This window comes from Spermophilus citellus (assembly GCF_964194105.1).
Source record: "Spermophilus citellus genome assembly, chromosome: 2".
NCBI classification, from domain to species: Eukaryota; Metazoa; Chordata; class Mammalia; order Rodentia; family Sciuridae; genus Spermophilus; species Spermophilus citellus.
In genome coordinates, this window is record NC_138183.1 from 178,853,677 (window position 1) to 178,872,849 (window position 19,173).

The window sequence follows — 19,173 nt, forward strand, 5'->3', positions numbered from 1 at the left end:
GTGGCTTGCTTCTCAGGATATTTTTTAGCTTTTCTGCTGGATGGCACATGGCAACAAATTGACCTTTTTTGCATACATAATTAAATATCCAGTTGTTAAAAATCTTCCTTTTGACTACCTCCTATATCCCGAGAAACAAATGACAACAACACACTGGCCAATTCCTTTAAAATTAGCATTGATTGGCCTGTGCCCTAACAGATCCTATGAGAGACTTGACTTTACACCGAGTACCAGTGAGAAAAAAACCCTCAGACCACATGCTCACACCTGTAATCCTAGTGACTTGGGAGACTGAGGCAGGAGGAGCACCAGTTGGAGGTCAGCCTCAGCAGCTTAGTGAGGCCCTATGCAACTTACGACCATGTCTCAAAAAAAAAAAAGACTGGGGATGTGACTCAGGGGTAAAGTACCCAAGAGTTCTATTTCCAATACCAAGAAGAAATAGAGAAATGAACCCACAGTTTGGTGGAATTAAACATATTATAAATGATATAATTTCTTCACAACTCATTATTTTTTTCATGGATATACCCCACAATCAATATTTTCTTTTTTTAAAAAACAGACGTATCTCACTTGTTATAAAACACATATTCTTTTTCATATGCATTTGTCTTCAAAGTATAAAAGTATTTTGTGTTTGACACATAAAGGAGAGTTACAGCACCTTTGACTTAGTGATTTAATAATATGTCAATTTCATTCTTGATTGTCTACATCATTCTAAGTCCAATTTTATGCTTTCTTATCACTATGGACCTTCATATTCCCCTGGTACATTATTTTATCTCTGGGGAAATTTCAAAATCAACATTATACTATAAAATAATAATTTCAAATTTCAAAATAGTGGAACCTCCTCAACATTCAAAACTGGAAATCTAGATTTCTTGCCTTTCATTAACATTATCCTCTAATATTTTCCTGTCCTATTATGTTAGCAGAACTTTGGAAACTTTCCTCAGGCTAGCACAACATGTGCTTACACTATGCTTTCATTCTAATGTTAGAAGAAAAATACTAAAATACTAAAAACTGTGTCGATCTAGAACATAGCAATTCATGTTAAGCCTAAGGCAGGCATTTTCATAAATATGTACTCTATATGAAAAATTTAAACTAACTTTAAGTTGCTTTTTCGTGAGCACAATTAAAATGCAGAAATGAAGCTACTGTCAAGGTTAAAAATATATGAGTATGAACATGAATGTAAGAAACTGCATAAATTCCATCTTATTAGCAGTGTAGGCTGCAACTTTACCTACTGAGAATAAAGAAGGTAGACTGAGCTTGCTGGTAGCACTTGACATCATAGATAAGCCAATGGTAGGAAGTAAATGCAGCTAAAGAAAACTAAAGTAGTTAATTATTTCTATTAATAATATTTTAATATTTCAGCCAATATTTATTTTTTGGATACTCTGTTAGGTACTAGGGTAAGCTCTACTTGCATTCTATTATCTGAACTCAGTCATTAGAATGAATGCTGGTCTATCACTTAAGCTGATTCACCTGAGAGGGAACACGCAGAGCCTAAAGAAATCTCATTTGGAAACATCACCTTATTTCAAATCTCTTTAATTCCTCCTGGCTCAGCTTCTTTTTCACAATTAGTGTAGTGTAGGTAGTTTTCTTGTTTTGTTTGGTACTGAGTATTGAACCCAGGGCACTTAACCATTGAGCTACACCCCCAACCCTTACTTACTTTTGAGGCAGGCTCTTGATAATTTGTTTAGGCCCTCACTAAATTGATAAAGCTGGTCTTGAGCTTCAACCTCCCAAGTCACTAGGATTACAGGCATGTTCCACCAAGCACAGCAGTATAAGTATTTTTGTATTTAAATCATACAGGATATATTTATATATAAGCTACACAATAAATGTTCAAGAAATGTAAACTGCATAAGTCTTTTCATCAGAAGTGATAAGAAATAAAACTGGCATGTCTACATAGTGAACACCCATTCCCGGGTATGGCTGACAACAAAGTCTACCAAGCTTTACATTTTAATTTTTTTATTAACAAACATTTGTTGATTTCTACAATATATTCAGGAAGAACATTTGATGTCAGAAACACATTCATAAACATGATTGAGTATGACATGACAACCATGAAAAATCAACTGAGTATTTATTGTATCATGGCAAGATGGAAAAGTCAGTAGAGAGTACAAGTTTGTATTCTGTTTCACTATCTTCCCATCTCATGTCTCATGCCCTGGGGAACGATCATAAATCTTGAACCCCCATATACCCACCCCTGATAGAATCAAACCCTGAATGCCAGACATTCTTCTGAGCTACAATGCCTGTTCATTAAGTTAATGTGAAAAATTACATGTGCCCACCATGATGGCAACACACACACCTATGCTACCTTTTCCCCTTTAAGGTGAATTGAATAGATCCAGAAGATTTCAAACTGACACATGCATTCTGGATGGCCAGATCTGTGTAGATGTGCAAACTCTTGTGTTCCTGTATTAAGCTAGACTCGGAGTCACAAACCCATGTTTTTGTAATCACACAAAGGTCATGAAACATTGGATCAACAACAGCTTATATTTTAGGCAACTAAAGATGGCTTTATTAAAGTAAAATTGAGCAAACAAAATTTCATATTGTATCATATTTTCATATTTAATAAAATGAGGTTACATTAAGATAGGGATAAAAAATAGTCACAGTAATTGCTCTGCTTCAACTGAGAAGGGGTCCCTTAAATATGAAGTTCTCGGGCAGAGAAGTTAGCTTCCTGAATTATCCCTAATTATGTGTGGACTGTGGAAAATAAATGGCCTGACAGGGAAATTCAGGGACCCGATAGGATATGTCCATATAAGGGAACTCCTGGCTACATTCAAAAAACTCACACTTCCACTTTGAAAATCAAGGAACACACCAACATGGCCCATAGGTCTCTCTATATAGAGAGAAAATACTGGGGAGGTGGTCAAGAGACTGAAATGTGTGTCCTCCTTCACACATAAAAGGAGAAACATGTCCTCAGATTCAAGCAGTGTGTGGTTCTTCCTTACCACAGGATCCCTACAGACTCCCACAGCCCAGTCCCAGGAGCCACACACATCCAGCTCCCAGTAATGTTTCCCAGAAGTGAAGATCTGATCTCCCAATGCAGCAAAATAGTTTGATCTGTCAGAATTCAAAGCTTCATCTTCATCATCTTCTCCAAACATCAGTCTTCTCACATCACACAGCACTACACTGTGACTGCTTATTTCATTACGGAACGAAATGTTCACTGTGAAGAGAGAATAATTCAGCCAAAATCAGACAAGCAAAGATTAATGGAAAAGCTTTGGCTAGAAAAACATCAGATTCAAGTGCTACCAGTAAATCTGAACACGTACTAACTACAGGGAAAATATTCCTAAAAATTCATTGATTATAGAGCTTACTTCTGCTGCTTATTTTTTATGACACTCGAAAATCTGGAGACCTGAGCATTCTCAAGTCCATAGCAATAAAATTAACCTCCATTACTCTCTCTTGTGAAAAGAAAAAGACAAAAATAAATGTAATCATGGATAGTAGATAATATGATTATTATTACATAATTACATAAATGTATCAGTGATATTACAATCTTCTGGTTAAGAAACCAAGTTTATATTTAAGAAAATCTATTTATTACAGAATTGGTTTCCCGTTAAGAATATTCTGCCTTTTACTTTTGGTTCCATCTTTTTCTGCTAAACTAACCTGTCAGGGTTAGGTCTACCATGGAGTTCCATATACTGCTTCACCAAGTCATGACTTACTTCATCATTGTTCATAAAATGTTCTGTGAATTCATTACTTTATATTTGTATACTGTTTATTATATCAAGTGTAATGTATTACAAATTTAGTTACCAGAAAACATTAAAGAAAACCATTTTTACAAATTTAAATTCAATTAACCCATTATCATAATTAATTGCTCTTGAAATTGTCTTGACTGGAGTCCATTAGTGTGACTCAGTGAACAAATGATATTGTATGTGATGATGTTTCTAGGGCTTAGTGAGACTTTTTATTTCCTTTCCTTAATTGAAACTTTTGTGACAGAGCTTGTATACAACATTTCATTTATGTTTTTTTCTTTACATTGTTCCATATTTTAACATGGTATACATCAATAAATATGTTTTGCATTCTTAGTTGCAGGCTGATCACTTTTATTAGGTCAACGATTAATGAAGAGAGAATGATTACCCATAGAAAACCATCATTGTAGGGCACAGTGTAGCTGTCCCTCAAACAGACTGACACCCACCTTGGAAGTGGTTAAGTTCATCTCTCAGTCCAGTGATGGGCTGAGCACTGAGCTGTGGCCTCACAGGCTGGGGCGTGTGCAGGAACACTAACTCATACCTGCAAGGAAAAAATAAATAAATAAATTGATCTTTCTGGCACCAAAGACTTCAACAATGATAGATTCAAACAGTGTTTAAGACATAATGGTAATGGCTCAACTAAAGGTTCTTTATCAAAATCATATTCTAATGAAACCTAATGGAAAGCAGCACACCAGAATATAAAAGAATGGAAAAATAATGGAAGTAAGAAGAGGATGGGAGGTGTCTGAAAAGCAATGCTCTCTCCAAAGAAAGAAAGCTTGAGGACTCTATTCTGGGAGTCTATACATATTCCCTTTGGGGGCCATTGCATTAGGATGTACATTTCTGGACTGGGAATATTTCTCAGCGAATTTGCCTGACACATAGGAGGCCCTTATTGAAATCCCATGAATAAAAAGGAAGAAAAAAAGAAAAAGATGTACATTTCTCTGTTGGTTTTTTTCTTTCTTTCTTTTTGGTACCATGGATTGAACCTAGGGGCACTTTACCACTGAGCTATACATATAACCCTTCTTGTTTTCAGACAGGGTCTCATTAAGTTGCTGAGGCTGACATCAAAGAATGTGCCATTCTCCTGAATTGCAGTCTAAGCCTCCTGAATTGCTGAGACTATAGGCCTGCACCACCTTGTCCAGCCAAAATATGTACCTTTCTGAACATGCTCAATTAAGGATGCATAGTCCAAGTTGAAGAGATGGCATATATTCCTTACTTTTCTCAAGTGGAGATCATCGATCACATGATAAAAGTTTTAAAAGGCAGATGAGAACACAGTAAAGATAGCTGATGCAAACACTTCTGGCTGACAGAAAAAAAAATTGCTGAGCTAAATGATGTAATGGGTCTAAAAGAAAAACTTAGATTGCCTCAGTGACCTTTGAGATATTGGCTGAGTCTTTGTAAATTTCTCTAAAAGTTTTAGCCAAAATAAATGAAAGGACACTTTGACAGTATGTTAATGTAGGAGTTTTATCCTAAAGGTTCCTATATCACTTAACAATGATTTAGCACTGACATTTAGTGTAACTACATAATCATGGGGTAGGATTGTTCTAGTTTTTTTTTTTTGTTGTTGTTCTATTGATACCAAGGAGTGCTGAGAGCATCCCCCATATTTTTTTTTTTTTTTTAATTGAGACAGAGTCTCCTAAATTGTTGATGCTGGCTTTGAACTCATGATCCTCCTGTCTCAGCCTACTGAGCCACTAGGATGACAGGCTTGCTTCACTGTGTCCAGATCAGGATTGTTCTAGTCTTAAGGAATCTTTCTTACTTTTTTCTCTGCCTACTTGTCTCACCTATCACCTGGTAAGGACTATTCCATGTACATCAATTTGTTTATGACTTGAAATCTAAAATTATAGATAGCTGTCTTTAGAAACCTCTGCTTCAGTTCAGCAAAAACTACACCCTTCAGCTCCAGGGATAGAAAAGCTCAGTTTTGATAAAAAGGGAATAAGAAATCATAATTCAGTAAAACACAGACACATAGAGGAAATGTACACTATCTCAATAATTACTTTCTTCATTGTCAGAAACACATTGGTATTCACAGCCTTTGTGGTGCCCCAATTTGCATTAAAAGTCAAACTTACTCTGCCAATGTGTCTTCTAAATTCTGTAAAGAAAAAACAAAAAGAAAAACTTAAATTTTATCAGAATTAGCTATTCTACCATTAAGCCTTTGTATTTGAGAAACTTAAAAAATTACAACCACCACCTCAACACTCCTTGTAAATTAATTTTCTACCATAAAGGGAAAACAGGAAGAATCTAATTTTTGCTAAATTCAAAACCCTGAGGGTTATTCTGCAATGCTGCAAACCAGCAACTGTCTGAAAAGAGATCTTTTGCAGGACTTATTCACATAGTGACATGTGCTAAGGACAATTTGAACTAAGGACATTCAAATTAAAAAAGAATGTAATAAATGTTAACTATTTTCAAATTTCTTCATGTTGGACAAAAATGAAATACCCATGAACAAAATGCTCTTTTTATTTCTTTCTTTTTAAAATATTTTAGATGTTGATGGAGCTTTATTTAATTTACTTATTTCGGGGTGGTGCTAAGAAATGAACCCAGTGCCTCACACTTGCTAGGCAAGTGTTCTACCACTGAGCCCCAGCCCCAGCCGGTTTCTTTCTATTTCTTAATGAAGTAACCTACAAAAGGATAATTTCAGAAATAAACATATCCTGAGGAACCTACTGTCACAATTTAACAAAGCTTGCTTGCTGCATGAAATCACAGTGTCTGTTATTCCCAAAGGGGGAAGATCCCACCAAAAATGCAGAATGCATATAAATATGTCTCTGGTACCAAATAATGTGGCCAAGACACAAAATATTTTCAGTCATGTCCCAATTACTTACCTCAAACAGCTCCACATATGGTTTATGGCACATTTTCATCAGCTCCTGATAGTCTTTCTTTAGTTGTTTCCCCTTTTGAAGCATTTTGGCTTTGCTTTTCTTAATTTTCTGTATAGTCAATTTGCGTTCCTTTAAAAGTGTCTCCAAATATTCTTTTTCTTCCTCATGGACACTGGGATGCAGCATCCTATAAGCCGCCTTGGTATTCTCTCTGTGCAGATGCACATACCACTGCAAGGACACGAATTTCTTAGATCAAATATCAGGTCAACTTTACCCTCTTCCACTTTATAACATCATCTATTCATTTTGACTCGTGCCTTATGCTAGTAAACTATGTACATAAGTTCGTGTCTTTCTATTTCTCATAAACCATTAATTCATTCTTCTCTTCCCTTCATTTATTTTTCACTCATTATTAACTATATTAATAGGCAGAACACTCCTCTCTCAACCTCATCTACTTCGTGACTTGTTGAAACAACCAGAAAGAAAGATTTTCATTGGTAATTCCTGTATATATCTTCTCAAATCAGAAAGTCTGAATGCAAGTCATTTTGAATTCATGCATAACTCACAAATAATTGTATGCAACACTTTCATTTTTGTTAGTAAATAGGTCAATAATATCAAACTTCCCTGCTCCATAGCTCAACAGTTCTCCCTGAGTACAGTGCAGTTTTGTACTCCAACAAGTAGAAGCTATCAAGAAAGATCTTCCTAAAATTTTGTGACGATTCCAACTCACTTGATGAATCAATAAATGTCTACCTTTCCTATCCTAGGTTGATTCTGAGAGAAATAGACTCTCATACTTACAACCCATTGGTTAATTTTTCTGCTCTCTTCTTTTAGATTTCTCTGGTTTTCTTGGATCTTTTTCCAAAGAGATCTCATTAGTTTTAGAAACTTCTCCTGTAAGAGAACAAAAGTTGAACACTGGACAAGCAAGTTGATTATGTTTTCAGGCCCACAATGATGAAGAATTTCAAGCAATTTATATTTAAAAAGAAAAGTTTTATGCAGCACAGAGGCTAGGGTTTCCCTGCTTGGTGTGGATAATTATCAATTTTAGGGGATTCAGGCTATGGAATCACACCATGTAATAAAACCATTTTCCTAGAGAAATTGGCAAATACATGGGCAATGTTAATTCTTAGGTAGGGTGGCAATTTGCTTCAGAATTTGGATCTAATGACACTAATATTCTGTGTGTTTCATTCTAATATATCCTATATAAAAGCCCTTTGAATTTGTGGTACCACTTCCCTGCCCACCATACTAGCAATTGAACCTAGGGTCTCATGTATGCTAGGAAAGTGCTATGCCACTGAGCTACATCAACAGTCCTTTTAAGAAGTTATTATATATTTTAATTTTCCCAAGCCATCCTCCAACTGATTATCCTCCTGCTTCAGTCTTGTGAGTAGCTGGGTTTACAGGTGTGCACCACCACATCCAGCAGAACATTTAGTTTTGTTAGTTTAGGCACTCTTATAATCATGAGAACTTTAAAGTGCCCTAAGCAGTAAAACCATATCATCAAGTTATTGAAATAGGTTATAATAAATTAGTTTCCTCACACAGTTTCCATGAATATAGATACTATCACATACTTTATTCATAATTTTATCACTGCTACCTATACTTGTATATGGCACTCAGTAACAATGGTTCTTGTGCCTTATAGTCTTAGTCACCCTGCCCTCTAGCTATCTCAGAAGCATCACTTACCCTGTACTGCTCAGCAGCCTCTTCAATGGCACAGTGTCTGTGAGCCCTGTGCTCCTGGGAGTTGGAGCAGAGCAAACACAGCAGGGTCTTGTTCTCTTCACAGAAGATCTTTCTCTCCTTGTGGGTCACACACATGTGATCCTTAGGGCTCGGGAAATGCCTGACACTGGCTTTTCTGACAATGGATACCAGATTCTTCAAACGAATATTGCTCTTGAAGTCAATCTGCTGTGATGGCTCCCTGCACATAGGGCAATGTGCAGGAGTTTGGGCTTCTTCCCACAAAAGGCAGAGACAGGGCCAACAAAAGCTGTGCCCACAGCATATGGTGACTGGGTCTACAAGATAATTCATGCAGATGGAGCAGGTGAGTTCTCTCTGCAGGATGTCTGAGTCCATTCTTTTCTTCTTTTTTCCCCTATTTTTTTAAGGGAAGAGAATCAGAACAATTTCATATATGTAGTCTAGAAAGACAAGAAACTAAGTAAACAAAAAAAATTTGTTGTGTGTGTGTGTGGGGGGGGATTGTACCAGGGATTGAATTCATTGGCATTCAACCCCTGACCCACATTCCCAGTACTATGTTGTATTTTATTTAAAATCAGGATCTTACTGAGTTGCTCAGCTCTTTGCTTTTGCTGAGACTGGCTTTGATCTCACAATTCTTCTGCTTCAGCCTCCCTAGCTTCTAGGATTAAACTAATCAAAATTGTACTCAAGTTATGACCCAATAATAAGCCTATGTCTAGGAAGAATAGCCTTTATTTTGCATGGCACAAACAGAAAATGGAGGTATAAAAAGAGCTCTCAAAAACTTTAGAAATCACTATTGCTTACCTAGTAGTCATCAGCATCCCCATCCTATTTTTGCCTCATGCATAAAACAGAACCTTACAATCCCTAGGGCTCTTCCTTTCCAGCTTGGGCACAGGCAGAATGGCTCTCATAAAGAATGGTGGGGAGAAGGGTTGTTCTGCCATCTAGGAGTGGTGACCAAAAATGCCCCATCAGCAATCACAAGCCCATCCAGGGAGTGGGCTTCAAGGCATGTACCTCTGGCACTCAAGATCCAGAAATTTGCTGTGAAGGAGATGTGGACCCTATATACAAACATGGATACCAGGCTCAGCAAAGCTGTCTAGAAAACAAGACAATGAAGTGTCCCATAATTGTATCCATGTTCAATTGTTCGGGAACCATAATTAGGATAAAGATTCACCCAATGATCATTACACTTTGGTATCCTATGTCGCAGTTGCCACATTCAAATACCTACAGAAAATGTGAACTATCTTATCAAATGAAGTTATAAATCTTCCTTTCTTAAAGAAAGAACCTGTTTCATAAAAATGTGACATTCCTCTAAATAAACTTAACCATGAATGTTTGACCCAATTAGAGTTTTATAATGTGGATTCTGAATGCTTTTAACATCAATCATATTGCTCACTGCCCATAATTGGTATAGAAAAGGGCGTATGAAAGCTAGGGACTTAGTGGTAGAGTATTGCCCAAAATGGCAGAGGCCTTGGATTTGGTTCCCAGCACTGTTAAAAAAAAAAAAAAAAAAAAAAAGAAAAAGAAAGAATGAAATGCCCCTACCATTGAACTATTACTTTAGTTATTTTATTTAAATATCTCCTTAGATATTATTACTATTATTATTACTTATTAGTATTATTATTATTTCAACTAGAATTCACTACCCCAAAACAATTTCTAAATACTTAAGGGTTAATGTGATGATCATTACTATCCAAAGTACATGTATGAAGACACGAATTGATGTGCATATACTATGTATACAACCAGAGGTATGAAAAATTGTGCTCTATATATGTAATAAAAATTGTAATGCATTCTGCTGTCATATATAAATTTAAAAATTTACATAAAAATAAATACATAAATACCTAAGGGCTGATGATTAAGCTTAACATTGCAAAATTGAATCAGATTTCAGCCAAAATCTACTAACAGGAATATACTAACCTCTTGTGGTACCCTCCTATCTTTATTATCTATACTCTTGTAATAAAAAAATACAAATTACAACAAATAGGTATATCTAGCAAGTCATTAAAATCATTACCAAATACCTATCACACTGGAAAAACACATAATTAATTTAATTGTCACCAGGAAACAAGCAGTGCTTTCTGGCAGAATGCATTTTAGCGGACTTCCTGAATAGGACCTGCTCAGCTCCGAAAATAAGAACAAGAATCAGTAAATGGGATGGCACCAAATTAAAAGCTTTCTGCACACCATGGAAACAACTGAGTGAAGAAAAACTAGTGAGTGGAGAAAATTTTTGTCAACCTCTCTTCCCACAGATTATCTATCTATCTATCTATCTATCTATCTATCTATCTATCTATTCAAAACAGAAAGAACTCAAAAATCTAAGCATTATAAAAACAAATAACCCAGTTAATAAATAGGCTAATGAACTGAACATACGGCTCTCAAAAGAAGTACAAATGACCCACAATTATATGAAAAAAGGCCCAGTGTGCACCAAGTGCACACCTGCACTCCCAGAGACTAGAGAATCAGAGGCAAGAGGACTACAAATTCAAGCCCATCATCAATCAACCTAGTATGGCCTAAGCAACTTGATGAGACCCTGTATTAAAATGAAAAATAAAAAGGTCAGGGGATATGGTTCAGTTGGTAAACACCCCTGGGTTCTATCTCTAGTACTCTCCTGCTCTTCACACACACTCACACACACAAAGGAAGGAAGGAAGGAAAAAAGAAAGAAATTTTAATATCTTTAGCCCTCAGGCAAATGCAAATCAAAACTAAACTTGTGAGTCTCACTCCAATGAGAATGGCAATCATCAAGAATACAAAATAAATAATAAATTCTGGATGTAAGAAAAAGGAAGTGTTGTACACTTTTGTGAGGATGTAAACTGGTTCCTTTAATACATAGTAACAACAATGGAATACATAAATTATTTATGTAAAATTAATCATCAAATTTATTCCAAGGCATGCAACAAGACAACGAACAGCAGTCTAAACATTACTAAGAAAGCAAACTACATCACTTCACAGAAAACAAGTTCATTTTACTGATAATTAAAATTCACAAATTTGTTTGCTTTGATATGGGAAAGTAGCAGGAGCTGCTTTTCTGTATACTCACCTAAGAAATATGTCTGTGGGCTCACCAATACTTGCTGCAGAAGTAATAATATGAAGCCGACACAGGAATCAGGGCCTCTGTGTGGTAGTGGAAGACTTCCGAAATCTCTCAGCCAGTCCCAAAGGCACTCTGTGAGCTCTGGAGAAGAACAAGTTGGGCTCTTGCAGCGTCCTTTTATTGCCCCAGAAACCACACCCATTTTCTCCAAAAGATTGCATTTCTTGGAGCTTGGGATAGTCTTGAGTGGATGATTGATTGGATGATTGATTAGGTGTGTCCAAAACAGAGATCTCCATAAACAATCTTGTAGAAACCTCCTCTCATCAACAGTCGCTGATTATTTACCAATTTACCCTTCAAATATCAAATTTAAATGTATTTTTTGGAATATTTTTATTTTTGTTTATAAAATGGGAGAAAAGAGGTATCATCAATTTATACACTTAACAAATGTTTTAGAAAATTTGAAAATGTTTTCTTTGAGATTGGCTTTAATTCTATCCTGTCATGCAGAGAATAATGCAGTCATTGATGATTTTTTTTATGTTAATCTAAGAACATCACTGATCCCACTCCACCCTGGAGATTTCTCCTGCCCTCGAATTCCAGATCACACTTCCCAAGGCCTCCATAAATGGCAGAAATTTGGTTTGGCACTGCCTGACCCACTTCAGGGGTGCAGGGGAGAAAGGCCAGAAGTCCTAGCTCATAGAACTTTGTGGGGCAACTTAATGTTTAATTTACATTATAATTATTTATTTTTATTTTTTGATACAGTCTAAGTTGTTCAGGATTGAACTGGACATCATCCTGCCTTAGTCTCCTGAATAGCTGAACTACAGATGGACCTCACTGTGTCAGCTGTAATTTGCTTATTATAACAAAAAGGAAACAACAATGGAAAAAATCAGAAATAGTTTCTTTAATTATTGATTTGGGAAAATAGTGTTTTAGAAAGGAATAACTCATAGTCCTACTCTTCCAAAATGATCTTTAAACCTGGGTGCCTCCCTTTCCTGGCATATTTTAAACCAAGATTTAGCTGTAGGAATGAACGGGTTTCAGAAGGAATGAGAATTCTTACCTGATCTTTTAGTTTTCCAACGTACATATATGTATGTATGTATGTATGTATGTATGTATATATATACAACTCATGGTTTGGTAAGTTTTACAATTGTGCTTTCTAGAAATGATCTTGGGTTCTAAAAGCACAGCTGTACTCTGGGGGCCCATAAATGTTAAACTCAGGGGCTTTATGTCCAGTTCTTAATCAAAATTTCTAGCACCATTCTCTCTTCAGTAAAGTCTAAAATCTATATTTATTAAGAAAATCCAGGCCAGGAGTGGTGGTGCATGCCTGTAATCCCAGCCACTTAGGAGGCTGAGGCAAGAGAACCACAAGTTTGAGGCCAGCCTCTGAAATTTAGTGAGGACCTAAGGAATTTAGCCTGTCTTATAATTTAAAAATAAACAAGTAAGTAAACAAGGCTGGTGATGTAACTCAGAGCTAAATTTCCCCTGGGTTCAATTCCCAGTATCAAAACGGTACTGATTGTGGAACCCGGAACTGAGGAACGATTTTAAAATAGTAGCCTTGGCAGTTCCGGTAACTGAACGCTAGGGGGCACCCGGTTACCTCTTTGAAGGTAACCAACTTTGAAAATGCTCATCTCATGCTGATTCAGCTTTTTGGGGGGAATCACATGTATGCAGAATTCTCTTTTTAAAACATCGGAAAGATTAAGTGAAAAATATGATTTTCAGATGTCACACACATGAAATCTACACTTTGATCGCTTTATAAGCACATTAAAAAAAAAACAGTATCACCTATTTAATTTTGCAATGTCTCCAACTTGTGAATGGAAGAGCTATGGCTGAGAAATATACTAAAGAAAATCTCATGCTCTGAGTATATTAAACCCTTACTTTTTTTGAGGAGACATTCTATGATGGGGAAAAAGTTTTAAAATTTTATTTAGGCTTGTCTTCCTTAATTAATTTTTGTCATCAAGTCTTCTACTAAAAAAAAAAAAAAACAAAAACAAAAAAAAAACTGACTGGGATAGTTAGGCCTCATAACCACATTGAAATTATAACACTTTTTTCTTTTATTTTTTAGTCCTACTGGGAATGAATTCAACTCAGGGCCCACCAGGACTCAGAGCTCTCTAGGTTAGGCAAGCACTCTGTCACCAAGCCCCAGTCCCAGCCTATTCTGTGCAACTTTAAGAGATTCATCTAAACTGGGTGGGGTGGGGCACACCTGTAATCCCATAATCCCAGCTGCTGGGAGCCTGAGGCAGAAGGATTGCAAGTTCAAAGCCAGTCTCTGAAATTTAGTGAGGCCCTAAGCAATTTAGTGAGACTCTGTCTCAAAATAACAAATATAAAGGATGTGCCTCAGTGGTCAAATACCCCTGAATTCACTCCCCCTGAACTGAAGAAGAAAAAGAAGGAGAGGGAGAAGGAGAAGGAGGAGGAGGAGATTATTCATGAAGCTTATGAAACTTTTATCTCTTGTTCTCCCAAGAACTGTTCTGAGTTAAAGAGTAATACATTGTTACCGCTGTTGACTGGTGATGAGTCCTTGCTTCCCCAATGTTGAAGAATAACACCAGAGAAGCACGCCCAGTTGCCGAGGCAAGGTCAGAGTGGAAAGTAGAAGTTTATTAAAGAACAGCAGAAAAGATGTCTCCCGGAGGAAGAAGGGGTCCCAAGAGGTGGAATTAGTGGAAGTGCGGTTGTCTCCCCTTTTTATACCTAAGGTCTTCATCTAGTTCCCCTCCCCATTCCTATCCTTTGTTCTGTTATCTTTCAGTGATGGCCTGTAGGTGGGAAGGCCCTAAGGGTGGGGCACAGGTGGGCCAAAGAAGAAATCTGGGCAGGAAGGACTTTTGAGTCACCATTTTATGTTTGCTGGGAGCTGTTTCATTAACACTTCTTTGGGATGGGCTCTGGGCCTTGGGTTTTTCTGGGACTTCATTAACATTCCAAGAGTTGTTCTGCTTTTCCTGGAATTCATTCTCAACATGGCCTCCATTTTGGATCTTACTTGATATTAGACCTGCTTAACCTAACTACACTGACTACTTAACGTTAAATCTGGCTTCAACATGACAGAATAAACTTTCACATAACTAAAACACAAACAAATCTCTGAGATTTTTGTTTGTTTGTAAACTGAAATTTCTCTGTATTGTTCAGGTTGGTCACAACTTTCCTGGCTCAAGGCTTGACTCAAGTGATCTTCCTGCCTCAGCCTCCACAGAAGCTGGAATTTCATTTCATTTCAGGCTGCCATTTCATTTCAGTGTTTCTCAATCTTTGGCATGATCAGAATCCACTTGAGGTACTTGCTGTACATAAATGCTTCATTTCTGATTTACTAGTTCTAGAATTCACCTGAGACTTTGCATGGCTAACAAGTTGCCAAGTGATCTTTATTCTGTTGGTCTGGGGACTTCATGCCAGGAACCACTTCCCTAGATAATTAAGACTTTTTTTTTTTTTTTTTTTTGGTATGGTTATAAAAAGGATAAGTGTGAACTTTGTTAAGTGTAAACATTAAAATATATATCCAGGTACTACAGGCATATACCACCATGTCCAGCCAGGTTTCCCAGACATTTGAAATTTTATAAAAAATTAAAATTCCCCCCAAAATCAAACAATTGTTTTACTATGGCCTATTAGATCCAACAGTAAGAATTAAATTGTTTACATTATAAAGAAAAACTAATTATAGGGATTATAAATTCTCAGTTTTGTTTGGACCTTTCACCTAATTCTCTTTAATTTCACAATATTTTTTTTTAATTTCTTTTTTTTTAAATTTTTTTTAGTTGCCAATGGACCTTTATTTTATTTATTGATACATGGTGCTGAGGATGGAACCCGGTGCCTCACACATGCTAGGCAAGCGCTCTGCCACTGAGCCACCACCCCAGCCCTTTTTTTAAAATTTCTTGAAGGATATTTTGAATTAGAGAAGTTTCAGTTAACCAGATGCCTGAAAAATGTGTCTCAGATTCTAAAACTAGAAATAATTGGGGAAAATGGAATTTATAAGGTCTTGGGAATGAATGACAAATATTTGATTCCAACAGTAATGCAATATTGTCTTCAAAGGAAGATGAAAAATATTGTGTACACTTCAAGTAGTTTTGTTGAGATTTTTTTTTCCAATGGAATACTTTTCTAGTTCACTTTCCAGCTTTGAAGGAAAGACTGAAAAGGGTTCATATCAACCAACAATGTTGCTTTGTTAATCGTGTTTTGCAAGATGCAAATATTTGTTGAGATGTTAATAATTAGAAACTATTTTTTGATAGTGACCCCTTCTGTTATGAGCTTAATTAAAATGGAATTTTGAATGCTTGCAGAGTCTATTATTAACAAAAGGCCAAAGACTTATTGAACAAACTAACTGGACTTTTCATAATGAATTGTCAAGATATAGATTAGAAATGCTGCCTAATAGGGCATAATAATGTTCATACTTGAGGAAATATTGTTCCTTCTTGAAACTGTTACTTTTAATTATTTAATCATTATCTGTCTTCTCATACATTGTAGGTTTTATAAATAAAATGATACTAATTTCGGGATTAAGCACAATGAGTGGCATGCTATAGCATTTCAATAAGTGTTGGTTGAGTTAGTAAACCAACCTTTTTGGGGGGAGGGTATGTAAGGGTCCAGTGAAAAGTCGGAGGAAGAGACCACCAAGAGACTGACTCATGCAATTGCAGAAGGGGATTTACTGAGTCTCCAGGCTCACTCAAGAAGAAAGAGCAGCCAGAGCCCAGAGCAGAGGTTAAGCAGTGCTTAAGTACACTTTTTTTGGGAGGGCGGGGGCTTTGTATACATCAGAACAAATCAGCATGAGGCACGGGAAAATTGAACAACAACTCTCATACATGATTAGCACATTCATTGGCGGGAACAGGTCGGGCGGGGGTGATTGGTCACTCCTAAGTGGGGTACACATTCAAACTGATTGGTTTGGGCCCTGTATGCCGATGTGACAAGCTGCATAGGGCCCTAGGCTAAATGGCCAGTAGGGCATTGTCTTAACTGCCTCAGGAATTTCAGGTTCTGGGTGTAGCAGAGGAATTTAACAATACCTGGTCCTTCACTTTTTAATTCAGGCTTTGCAACTTAGAAACTTTACAATGCCCGGTCTTTTACATTTTAACTCAGGCTTTGCAGCTTAGAAACTTTACCCTTTCAGGTACAGAAATTAAACTCAGGGATACTTTACCACAGAGAACCATCCCTAGCCCTTGTTATTTGTTATTTTGAGACAGGGTCTCACCAAATGCTTAGGACCTCACTAAATTGCTGAGGCTGACCTTCAACTGGTGATCTTCTTGCCTCAACCTCCCAAATCATGAGATTACAGGCATGTACCACTGTGCCCAGCAGTGATTTAATTTTTATATGGGAAAATTAGCCAATTTGGAAAATTTTGCTAAATAATACATCAATTTTTCTATTAGTCAAACTTCAATTAGTATAATTAAGTTAGAAGTAGAGGATCCAGATGGCAGGCTAGAGAGAGATGGCATTCTTTGTAGCTTTGTGACCTGGGGTTCAAGCAGTGGAAATACTGTTTGTCTGCTGCTGTCATACAAATCATGTCATAAGCAAATAGACAATTTGAGTTCTTTTTTTATCTGTATTTCTTTTCATTTCTTTCATCCAATTGCTCTGGATAGAGTTTTATGAACTATGTTAAATAGAAGTGGTGCAAGAGGGAATCCTTGTCTTGTTCCAGTTTTTAGAGGGAATGCTTTCATTTTTTCTCCATTTAGAATGAGAAAAAGCCTTGGGCTTAGCATAAACAACTTTTACAATGTTGAGATATGTTCCTATTATCCCTAGTTTTTCCAGTGTTTTGAACATGAAGGGTGCTGCATTTTGTTGAATGCTTTTTTCTGCATCTATTAAGATGGTCATATGATTTTTATCTTTAAGTTTATTGATGTGATGAATTACATTTATTGATTTCCAGAAGTTGAACCAATCTTGCATCCCTAGAATGAATCTCATTTGATCGTGCTGCTTTATCACTTTAATATGTTTTTGTATTTGATTTGCCAGAATTTTATTGAGAATTTTTGCATGTATGTTCATTAGAGATATTGGTCTGAAGTTTTCTTTTTTTCATGTGTCTTTATCTGGTTTTCAAATTGGTGATATTGGCCTCATAGAATGAGTTTGGAAGTGTTCCCTCTTTTTATATTTCATGGGATAATTTGAAGAGTATTGGTATTAGTTCTTCTTCGACGGTTTTCTAAAACTCAGCAGTGTATCCATCTGGTCCTAGGCTTTACTTGGTTGTAGTCTTCTGATGGTGTCTTTTGTTTCATTGTTCAAAATTGATCTGTTTAACTTGTGTATATCATTCTGATTCAGTTTGGGTAAATCATCTGATTTTAGAAATTTGTCTGTCTTTGATGTCTTCAGGGTATGAAGACTATCACCAGCCACAACACTGCACACCATAGAACTGTATTTATTGGAGTACAATTTTTCAAAATAATTTCTAATTATTTTCTGCATTTCTGTAGTGTTCATTGTGACAGCCTGCACCTGGGGACACAGGACAGGGTATGAAGACTATCACCAGCCACAACACTGCACACAACAGAACTGTATTAAAAAACAGCATACTACAGAGATGCAGTCACATCGATGTTTATAGCAATACAATTCACAATAGCTAAATTATGGGAGCAAACTAGATGCCCTTCAATTGAAGAATGGATAAAGAAACTGTGATATATATACAGAATGGAATATTAGTCAGGATTAAAAGAGCATACAATCATGGTATTTGCAGGTAAATGGATGGAGTCAAGAATATCATGCTAAGTGAAGTAAACCAATCCCCAAAACCCAAATACCAAATGTTTTCTCTGATATGTGCATGCTGATGCATAATGAAGGCTGGGGGTTAGGGGGAGCATGAGAGGAATGAAGGCACTTTAGATAGGGCAAAGGGGAAGGAGGGGAAGGGAGTGGGCATAGGGGTAGGAAAGCTGGTGGAATGAGTTGAACATCATTATTCTAAGTCTCTATATGAAGACATAAATGATGTGACTCTATGTACAAGCAGAGAAAAAATTGTGCTCTACAAGTGTATTATGAATTGAAATGCATTTTGCTGTTATGTATAAAAAATCAAAATAAATAAATAAATTTAAAAAAGATAGGAGTAGGGATAAAACTAATTTAACAAGCAGCTATTTTAATCATTAGTTTCCACCTTCTCTCTCCAACAAAATTTGGTTGTAGAGGTAATTTACATATGTCTTTTGAGAGCTATACAGCAATAGCAAAGTTTTCATGAAAAACAGAAGAAAAAAATAGCCAAAGGTCTAGAAATTAACAAATTACATAAGCGATCCTCAAAATGTTTATGTGAAGCACAAATCAAATTAGATATTATATATTAGATATTGAGAAGACTCTTGTCCCAATGTTTGACACTAGATAGTTATTTAAAGCCCTATATTCTTTATTA

General features: G+C 36.4%; 1 protein-coding gene across 1 annotated transcript; it reads right to left on the reverse strand.

Annotated features, from left to right (window-relative positions):
• Nucleotides 1–2,753: 2,753 nt before the first annotated feature.
• LOC308637039 (tripartite motif-containing protein 43-like) lies at nt 2,754–8,878 on the reverse strand (the record flags this gene model as incomplete). Its single annotated transcript, XM_081273047.1, has 6 exons — nt 2,754–3,268; nt 4,286–4,383; nt 5,966–5,988; nt 6,746–6,976; nt 7,565–7,660; nt 8,480–8,878. 6 exons carry the CDS (start codon nt 8,876–8,878, stop codon nt 2,754–2,756), a joined length of 1,362 nt encoding a protein of 453 aa, XP_081129173.1.
• Between the last annotated feature and the right edge of the window lie 10,295 nt (nt 8,879–19,173).